The sequence below is a fragment of the Bremia lactucae genome, linkage group LG8 (assembly GCF_004359215.1).
Source record: "Bremia lactucae strain SF5 linkage group LG8, whole genome shotgun sequence".
In the NCBI taxonomy this organism is placed as follows: domain Eukaryota; phylum Oomycota; class Peronosporomycetes; order Peronosporales; family Peronosporaceae; genus Bremia; species Bremia lactucae.
This window is the reverse complement of record NC_090617.1, coordinates 4585871-4597034: the sequence shown is the minus strand read 5'-3', so window position 1 is coordinate 4597034 and position 11164 is coordinate 4585871. Positions and strand designations below refer to the sequence as shown.

At 45.3% G+C, this 11164-nt stretch overlaps 1 protein-coding gene across 1 annotated transcript; it reads right to left on the bottom strand.

Annotated features, from left to right (window-relative positions):
* Positions 1-6400: 6400 nt before the first annotated feature.
* Positions 6401-6673, bottom strand: CCR75_005523 (uncharacterized protein; the record flags this gene model as incomplete). The annotated part of the gene is made up of 1 exon (XM_067963604.1): positions 6401-6673. One exon carries the CDS (start codon positions 6671-6673, stop codon positions 6401-6403), a length of 273 nt encoding a protein of 90 aa, XP_067815798.1.
* Positions 6674-11164: the final 4491 nt, after the last annotated feature.

Sequence of the window (11164 nt, the reverse complement as noted above, 5' to 3'; positions counted from 1 at the left end):
GCAGAACTCATGCGTCTCGCACGCTGGTTCTTGCCATCGCCCTTTGGGAAGGGAGTCCTCTTGCTGGGCATTTTTGCCCCAGCAGGGACCCTGGCATAGCAGCGAGCCATCATATGGCCGCGCTTGCCGCATTTAAAACAGACCACGTCTGCATTGCCCAACTCCATAGGAGTGGCATCTGTCCTCTCGGCCGACGGCTTATACCAAGCTGTCGCCGAGGCACTGTTGTAGGATTGCTCCTCAACTAAGGCAATTTGGATTGCCTCTTCCATCGTCGACGGCACCTTTCTGAAAAGGGCCTGTCGCGATGGGCCATGCCGTAGTCCGTTCATAAACGTGGGCACCTTAATGTGCTCCGGAATCGGACCTACGGTTATGGACGCCGACAGCGAGCGCATCTCTTGCACATACTCTTGCAGAGATCGCTTCGCCTGTCGCGCTCCAAAGAAGCGCGGTTGAAGCAACACTTCGTTGTTCGGCGGCTGGTATATGGCGCGAATCTTTTTCTTAAAGATCGCCCATGTAGGGAACGCCTTTCTGTCCGCCATAAGCGCCGAGTAAGCCCACTTTGAGGCCTTATCGCGAAGATGCAACATGGCGTACGACACCATCCAGCTGTCGTCCTCGACGAGCTGGGCGACACCGCATTGCTCCACGGCTAAAAGCCAGTGGACAATCGTGTGCGCCGCAGGTCCTTAAAGGGATCCACTTTAAGGCCTCACTTTCCGACGAAACACCTAGCGCCAATTAGCTCGTGGCTTAACGGCACGGGGCACCTGGCTTGCTATTCGCTCAGGAAATTATGAAGTGCTTTTATAATCCAGGAGCGTCACGTACTCCGTCGACTGACACTCGTTGCAATCACAATTCAGTAAATGGTGAAAGCATTCTAGGCCTTAAGCCGAACCTTTAAGAGTGTTATAACCCTGAGACACGTGCAGTGGGACGTCTAAGTCTACCGAGTGTGGTTACTCGAGGTTAAGCCATTCTGAGTGTCAGTTGTGACACTATTGGTGGTTTGCTAGGGCATCTCTGGTCGAACTCTTCTGATGCACGTGAAGTGGCACGTAAACGATCACTGGACAATAAATTTGAGCTACATAATTGCTCGTTGGATGTCAGATTAGACACCAGTTCTAGTATAGAGCTAATATAGGCAGAAATTTGGGGACGTGAATGTCATTGTCTCTACTCCGAGACAGGGGACGCGAAGCATCTATACTCTCAAAAAGTGATACGAGCGAGCAACTGCACACGCTTCTACATGGTGTTACCGGTGACATCAAGATTAAATTAGCTTTGCAGTAATCCCCTTAATACATGTTATTTAGAGCTAGACGAAACGTCTATTGATGAGTGCGGCCGAGCCTTAAGCATCTTGCCCCTATTGCGCTCCTGAATTTTTCGAAACCTTATTGGTCGATGCTGAACTTTTGTGTCTTGGACGATGGTTCTTGATATCACCCTTCAAAGAGGGAGTCCTCTTGCTTGACATCTTAGTACTGCTAGGGACTCAAACATAGCAGCGAGCCATCGAATGGTCGCGCTTGCCGCAACTGTAGCAGACTTTATCTACATTGCCGAACTCCGTAGAAGTGGCAGGCTGGCATCTTTTCTGAGATGGTGGTCATTTGACCAACGATTGAATTCAACTCATAATCGCTTCTGGACAAAGCTGTCCTGGAGTACACAAAAAGCTGTGTTTAGTACGCGGAGTGGATCATTGATTCATAAAAATCCTACGGATCCATTTTATTCCTAAGTTAGAAATGTCAAGATGTTGTATATACGAGTCCACAATCCGTTTTACCCAGTATAGAGGTGTCCGTAATGAAATTGACTTGGTTCCTGGAATTAAATACTGTCACACACTAAATCATCCTCTTGTACCATATAACTATCGAAAATTAAAGGTTCATCTGAAAATTCTAAATTATCTGAATATTCATAGCTCCAATACCATCATTTTATAAATTGTTCATAAATAAGTCGAAGTGGGATTTGAACCCACGAGTTAAATAAATTAACTGATAGTTTAGCAAACTACTGCCTTAAACCTGACTTAGCTATTCGCTTAACGCACCTAAAATGGAGTATTTTGAATTACTTGACCAACCGCCAATTGCTGTAAACGATGAGTGCTAATATTTAGAGTTTTTAGATTAACAGCTAGCGCGTTAAGCACTTCGCCTTGGCGAGGGTATCTACCCTCGCATGCCAGCTGGAAACCTCGTTTTCAAGTAATGATGGACGCACCGGGTCTCGTACGACAGTACGACGAGACCTTCTCCACAATGGGTTCATTAGAGAGTAACTGCTTCCCGCGCTCGTAAAGTGTTTGGAGGTTCTCAATCCCTTCGCGCATCTCACAAGAGTTAAGCGTCTTCCAGTGAGGGTCATTAAGGCAGTAGGGGGCATGGTCTGCACCCTTAAAACAGCATGGACATGCCCCCCCACGAGAGGCAAGGTGACCCTGCCTCTCTGGAAAAATATGAGTGTCGCCGGTAACGGCTGTGTAATACAATAAGCCGTTACGTGTTGTGTATCGATCGGATGACGATCGATAAAAAGCCGGTAAATCTTTAAATGATGTATCGGATGGATTCATTAAATGATCCATCAAACAAAGATGGTCCTTATCTTCTTTATAGGCTTTCTTTATTTCATCAACTAAGGTTGATGATGGAACACTCGTAGTGAGTGTTGCAACAGTAAGATCACTTTCACTGTTGCGGTGCACAGCTGACTCGAAATCGGGTCGGCGTTATATTTATTAATTATTTGACTTAATTTTTCCAATATTACCAAATTTAGTAAAGTAGACCAACGGACGGGTGGGTCACCGCTTCGAGCAATAGGCGCTTGTTGCGAAAAGTGTACTTTAATCGCTGCTGCAAGAGCAAGAGTCTTCTCGGAAGATCTTCAAATTGAGGTATTTTAAATTAAGACTCAATGGAATCAGGAAGTCCAGACTTACTGACTTCCAACAGCTGGTTGGAATCGGTAGCGGCTTCAATGGCGCACTGCTGCACGGGCACATATCTTACAGCGAGCTCACGCGTGAGACAAAGTATAGACGCCTGCATGACGCAGGAAGGAAGACTACCCAGGAGCCTGGCCTGGGCTTGTTCACCAGGTCCCTGCGCCATAAGCCCTGCCACCTCCCGATGATGTTAGAAGAGGTGTGGGAAATGAGCCCAATCAATATTAAGGCTCATGCTCACACCTCTTCGAACATCATCTGGAGGTGCACAGCCGATTTCAAAAATTGCTGGCGTCACAGACCACATGAAATGGTCTGTGTTGGTCTGCAATCGCCAGGATTGGCGATCGCAACAAGCTTTGCATGAAACCCTATCTTTTCCGCGTTAGGATGGCTACTATCACGTACTCATGAGAGAGTCCAATGTAGCCAAAACAGCGGAGGAATAGGAAGATTTTGACGTGGTGATGATCTCACGTACTTTCTAGGTCAAAGGGACCTTTACCAAAGGTGCGGTTTGACGTCATTGACGAATTTTTCCGTGCTAAGTACAAAGCTGGAATGGTACAAGAAAGCAAACCTACCTGACATTTTGTGTCAAAAAGCCAAATGGTAAATAACGCATTGTGCATGCTTATAATTAGCTTAATGCTACCGCTGTACAGCACAACCCCCATTCCTAAAAAGGATGTTCTCCAAAACAGCATGGCGGGATGTTCGATGTACAGTGCACTTCACTTTGTCGATGGTAATTACCAATTGCTCATGTAAGCGAGCAATATCCCGCTTGCAGCGGTTAGTATTTCAAGTGGGGGGCTATATGAGTGGTTATGTCGTAAGAACTTTCTAGTGCCCGGGCAACAGTAAATGGTCTAGAGACACAACCGTCTCGCCCTCATCGAGGTTACGCACAGATTTATTTTTATGTCATTTATATGTCCGCAGTCGTGCGGAACAGGGTCATACAGATTTGAAAAACCACATCGACCATTTGCATGCAAGCTCAAGTGTTTGCGCACCGAAAACGTGCATGCCAATGCATCTAAATGCATTTTTGCCGCAGTATAAATTTCTGTTTTAAGGTCTCATTTACTCTCACCTCCTAGAGGTTCGGCAGAGCCTAGATCTTCCACAGTAGGGCGCGCCGTATCTACTGGGTATATCGACGTTTTCCTGCACCGTACCATATTTGTGGTACAGTCAGAATTGGTGTGGCCGTAAGTGGAAGTGTTAAGATTGCTTCATTACGCATAATTAGGAGCCATGTATCGCTACTATCATTGAATTGAATAGCACGAGAATATGGCCACAAGAGAAAAGAATAGAAACTTTAGTAGATCGAAATTTAATCTCAAATAGTAATTTGCTTTCTTTACCAACTTCGTTCGATTTCGCTCACAATCACCGTGACACGTTAAAGCATTTTCTAGTTTAATAATTGTGACGTGCCCATAGTTTGGTACCGACAACTTGTGTTGTCCTACCAACTAATTATGTTCATCGGTCCGGATCGCCCTTTCCCTATTCTGCCGCGGCCATCATAGTACCACACACTGGTTTGACGACTATACGAGTGTTTTAGATATGTTCGTCTTGTTTCCAAGCAAATTTGGTAGGCTTACGATGGCTTAAGAGCTACCTTTGCAGCAGACCTGACTACAGGAATGGGACCCGACTCTCCTCGACTCAAGCTTGGGTCTTTCAAGTATAATGAAATCACCCCAGCCGATTTTATGGTATCGCAGGTTGTTGACAAAACGTTTAGTCTGTTTACGCACGGACAGCATTTTTGCATATTTTGGACCATTAAAACTGCTGGCTTTTGAAATTTGAGCATAAATCTACTACTTTATTGAATATTTAAGGTTTCGCGATACGTTTACTCTGTATAACCAATTGATTAGCGGATACTTAGCTTTTTTTCTGTCGATATGGCGCCTTCTTGTCGAACAAAGGTGATCTTTAACCTTGTGTATCTATCCAAGAAAATGAATACTGGTAATTTATAAGTAAAGCGTTGTGCTTAAGAAATACCGCGAGCCATCGATGGTCTCCAAACAAGGTGTCAGATGCTTCATCGTGCTTACATGAAACATGTACCTGTGTAACCATTTTTGGATATTCAAAGAAGAGTATTCCGAATTGACAGACACTAAGAATTCTGTGTTGCCACTAACATTGCAAATGTGCAGCGATTGGGTGAGGCTAACTTGATCTGTTGACACATTTCAGTTGAACTACTATTGTGGAAATGCTGTATTTTTATAATTTCTTTTTAATGCCAAGTACGTTTTTTTCTATTTCAATATGAATTTGTACATTTGTGCCATGAGCTATTTAATGTAGTGGGGACTTCAGGTATTATTAATTTTGGTAGACTGCTAGATTAGTAATATTAGAATAGTTAGATCTCTGTTTAGAAGTAGTACGTGGCAAACTGTTACTTACAGGACGTCAAGGTTCCTGTCCTTCGCCTCGCTAGCGCTTGCTATAATAAAGGCCTAGAGTTAGAAATGCTGCTGTGGCACATGTGATTCTTGTGCGTTCGTCTACGCTTCCTCAACAGTATTCAGTCTAAGTCATCACGAAGCTTCACATCCTATTACACTTGGTAGCACTTCAAAGTCCGTCTAACGAAATTTGTTCGGCCTTCATCGACGCTGATGGTATGCCTCTCATGCACCAACGAGATTGGTCTCAACTCACGATGCGCTTGTCCACGGTCACCGCGGTCACTTTCGTTCTCAGCACGACTCTTGATTCAAATCAGCGCACAATCGCGGCGCATTGGATCGACCCCGAGCTCTTTAAACTAGTTGCTCTGCGTCAGCGAGGCACAATCATCTCACTTTTGATGAAGCCCGACATCGTCAAACTCAATTTTACCAGCTACAGCGGCGAGGGCACCAACTATTGTTGGCGCTTTAATGATTGCCTTGTACTGTCGACATTGCTATCCAAGCGCGCCAGCTATCGTAAGATATGGCATAAACGCACTTTGTCATCTCCAAGCTCACTGGAAGGATGAAAAGTGGTGACTTAAAACTGGTGTTCAAGCCACATCATGCTGAAGAACAAACCGATTAGCCTTCCTCGCAATAAAGCAAGGCCGCGTGGGCAATGCGTGACTACATTCAGCATGAGCGACGGTTAGTATCGTGCGCTCTCCCTCAGCCAATCGACGTGGCTACACAGGTCAACTTAATCATAGAGGGCATTACTGCGGGTCATATATGCTTCAATTTGATGCGCAAACCACCTACGTCACTTGAAAAAGCGTTATCAATTAAGCTGTGCGAAGATACAATGTATTCACTTTTCGTCCTCCCACATAACAAGCAACTCGTTCACAATTCAAACCAAAATCCATGACGATCAACGTGGTCCTTGTTGCTGCGATGGCAGGAGCGCTCTTAGTCAATACGACTTAATGCGGAATGCGAGCAAGAGTCCGAAAGCAGCGAAGGCTTCGAATTGCTTTCCTTGTCGCAAGCTCGATCGTCGCGCAGTAGACAACCGTTCGCCTGCTCCTGTTGGCACAGGCGACGCTACTGCCTCGTCGTTTCCAAAAAAATAGAGCACCGGAAACCACGCACAATTCGTTATCGCTATAACTACTCCGTACACGTCGAGGTGAATGGTGTTTGCCCACAACAAAGCTACCTTGAATCCATTAGTCGTTTTAGACATAAAAAATATTTTTGTAGTAAAGAGGACCGTCTACCTGAAATAAAATATATTGCTTAAAATGAAAGATGCAGAAGTCTGGGCCATTAATATGTTTAACTTACCGAGCATGGAGGCGGTGTAGGCTTCATCTACTAAGCATCAAAAGAAGCGTAGAAATTACATTCAATCTCTTAAGTTTGGTCAGAACTGCCTAATTGAAGGCAGACAATTGAGCAGGGGGATGCTGTAGCGGGGCACCCTTTGCTAAAACTGATAACAGCTTAGCCAATTTACAATGATTTCAGCGATGCAACGGGGCACTACGACTTGTACAGCTTCAGTACAAGTCCACTTAGCACTGCTTCAGTTGCGAGTGGTGCCTTACGTCACTTAATGTACACTAGTACGTGCAGAGGAAGACTTCTCTTTATGACAACTAACTTAAAGAGGGTTAAATGAAAACAGTCTTAATATAATTAAGTATCTCTTCTTTTTATCTATTAATGCTAATTAAATTTTAAACTTATACTAAATATGCAATTAAAATCGTACTTGTCTCTCTCTTTGTTTATGTTTTACAGCTGATTAGTCTGCGAAATGAATGGATATAATGGCCTATACCTACTAACGGATAAGAATTCTGAACATTAATATATAAAGTAATATCCTCTAAATATTATCTACCTTTTAGATAATATATAAATTCAAACCTTTAATGTTAATTTCATGTAACGATACGCCCCGTTACATCACCCCTCCCTTAAACGAAAATCACTCTGACTGTCATTGGATGGAGTGGTCACTATGTGACCACTTAAATTTAAAAATGATGTTGATTGGTCAGAACCATCATTTTAAATTCCATCGCATAAAGAACAAATTCATGCGGGGTGTTGATAGTGCTGCGCCTTCGGCTGCGGTTCGTGCAGCCGTGGGTGACGCACTGTTATCTTTTGCGGCAGACGGAACGTCTGCCGTACTATCTTCTACTCGCGCTAGACTAGATGTTGCGGGTGCACGTGGTGATTCACCACGTGATTACGACCCCTCTTTGGAGGTCGACTACGAATGCGAGTCGGAAGTAATGGCCAACTCGGGAAGAATAGAACAGTCGCCTGATAAACGTCAGGCGGCTAAAAATGAGCCTTCGAATAAGAGGGCTCATTCTGATAGACAAGTTAATAGTCTATTTGGATCCGACGATGAGAATGATCCCGCATCGCCTGTTTCGTCTCCCGTACGGTCACCTGCACATGTTTCTGTGCAAGGTGATGACGATGGCGCAAGCCATCGTAATTAAAGTTCTTGTGGTTGGTTCCCCTGTTTCAGTGGGTACTACTCAGGGGAGTGAAGACATTAAATTGTCTCATCTCGCTCCTAAGAAGACGCCGTGGCTTTTGCCAGAACGGCTAATCAATAGCTTGTCTGGAGAGACTACTCATCACAATAAATATCCCTTATTTATTGCAACGGAGCTACATGGCCTTGATCCCAGCGCGACGAACTTTCGCGCTGTGGAAGATTTCTATCTCGATGCTTTTCTTAAGCATCGATGCTTTTATGACAACAATAAGCGAGATAAACTCTCGCTTATGCAAGCCTGGAGCGCGTTCATTCGCAATGTCAAAGACATAGGACGCGAAGCCTGGCTTCAAGAATTTAATGCGATTCGCGTTAAGTTTTAGAAACGAACTCCAACTGGTGCAAAGTATAAATTGCATAGGTTGTCACGTGAGGCTGGACTTCCATGCCTCACGTGGTTTGGTCCCTATCCGTGTTGTGTTGACAACCCGAAGAGGGTAAAAGGGGATGTCTATTCCCTTTCTTCGCCCTAGGGAAGGGCTAGCATCTCTATCAAGGTGCGGGATACGATTGACGTTTTGCACACGATTTATAGGCGCCAGGGGCGCGTGTTTTTCGTAGGCCTTCTGAGCCATCGGAATAGTCTCGTCATACTGACGGACGAGGCCCTCAACATCTGCAACCAGCTGGGAACGAAGCTCCTAGCTGTCATTAGAAGGTAAATCACCACGGCAGCGAACATGATATATGTTGTTCGCTGGCGTAATTGTCCACCTTCACTCGTTCGCTGCCCCTTCACATCACGGTAGTTCTGGATACGTTCCACAAGAAAACGTTGACTACCGTGGGAATCGACCAATGGTTGTGGTGGAGGAGGTAAAATTAGATCCGAACCGTGTGTCGGATCTAATGTCGAGGATCGACAAAGCCGATCACTTCCTCCATGATTTGGAGGAGGAAATTGACCGAGAGTGCGGCAAGCCTCGCTCGATGGAGCAGACGGTGTAGAATCACCAAATCGAGCGATTGGAAGACCGTTCGAAGAGTACGTACTCCATGTTGAAGTACGAACGGAAATATCACGCTGTTCGCGATGAGCCGTCGTCAGCTCATCGCAGTTTCGAGGATATTCGAAACCGGCATGAGAAAATCCAGGTTAAACATGAGAATCTGGTTCGCGAACTCAAGAATCTTTTAGTGTTTCTTGAAATGGGTGGTCAAATCCGTCCTCGGGAGAAGCCGCGTACTGATTCTACGGGTGGTGCCGACCAACATAAAGCGTAGGTTGCGTTCGCATCCTACGTGGCAATTCTATTTTGTACGCATTGCCTCTGCGATACAGTACACGAAATGGCCCAATGAACTTGGGTAAAAGTTTACTGCCACCCACATAAGTGACTTATCGCTTAGGTAAGTTTACCGTAGAGAGTAGTACTAGACCATTTATTTGAAATGAACGAACATTTGCTCTTCCATGTTTGTCTGCATTCCGTTTCTGTCGGTCCACTGCGTTAACAATGGAATCCTGAAGGAAATGGATTATTGATTCTCGAGTTAGTAGAAACTCTTCTGCTAACTCATTTGTTTTGTCTTTTTCAGTACGCTTTGTGCGTACTGCCAAGAGATCATTGTCATCTTCGAAGTCGATTTCTTCGAGATCGACATCACTTGCGTCGTTGTTAACTTCGACGCGTGATAAGCATGAGCCAGAAATGGTTTGGCTCGTTTGAGTCCACCCCCCCTTAAACTAGAGGATCCCTCTAATTGAGTGGGAATGCGAGGATGGCGTAAGCCATTCAAGAAGAACGGTGTATGCGTTGTGGACGCATGCACCGAATTATTGATGGCGAATGTGACCATCGGTAAAAAGTCGCTCCGATTCGGATACGATTGGACGTAACCTCGAAATTTCTCTTCGAGCACGCGATTTACGTCTGTTGACCATCTCTTTCTGGGTGATCGGATGTTGCCATAGTCAACCGTGTTCCGAGAGATCGGAACACGGATGGCCAGAATTTCGCCATTAATCGTGGATCTCAATCCGAGACCAATATTCGGGGTAAGCCGTGGAGTTTGAATACCGTGTCGATAAAGACACGGGCACAATTCGGAGCCGTAATCGCCTCTGGTATTGCAGCAAGATGAACCATCTTGCTGAATCTGTCTACATAAATAAGGATTCCATTGTTTTTATGATCGTCGTTGAGAAATCCGAAGACGGTCTTTATATACGGAGTGCCAACACGCAACCGGAAGTGGTAGAGGTTGAAGAGGCGCACGGGCTGAAGGGCTCGGCTTCACCCGTTGACATACCTCGCAAGCACGAATGTACTTGCGCACGAACTGATACTGGCGGGGCCAGTAAAAGTCGCGGCTTACTGTGAGATAAGTGTTCTCATGTCCACGATGCCCACCGGTTGGTGCATCGTGACACTCATACATGATGCGCAAGCGCAAATAATTGTGGTTGGGACGACGACACGTGGAATGTCGTCGGTAACGACTGTGTAATACAATAAGCCGTTGCGTGATGAGTATTGATCGGATGACGATTGATATAAAGCCGGTAAATCTGTAGAAGATTTATCGCAGCATTCATCAGATGATCCATTAAACGCAGAAGCTCCTTATCTTCTGCGTACGCTTTTTTATGTCATCAACTAAGGTTAATGACGAAACATTCGTAGTGAGTGTTGCAACAGTGGGATAAATTCCACTGTTGGAGTGCACTGCTGACTCGAAATCGGGTCGGCGTGGTAACGCATCAGCGACGACATTAAGTCGTCCTGATTTATATTCGACGGAGAAATTATACTCCGCGAGGAAGGATAGCCACCTCGCCATTCTTTGTGAGAGGTGTGGGCTATTTGCGGTCGTGCGTAATGACGCATGGTCCGTATATACGATGAGCGGTCTATCTCCTCGGAGATAGACCCTAAATTTAGCCAATTCATATTTCATGGAAAGGAGTTCCTTGTCATGCACTGGGTAATTGCGTTCAGCTGGTTGCAGCTGACGCGATTGATAACAGACGACGCGCTCCGCGCCCTCTGTATCGTATTGCATTAACGCGCAGCCAATTGCAAAATCGCTGGCATCACAGACCACATGGAATGGTATGTCTTGATCTGCAATCGCCAAGATGGGCGATTGCATCAAGCTTTGCTTGATACCTTCAGAGGAACGCTGACAATCAGCGTTCCATAACCA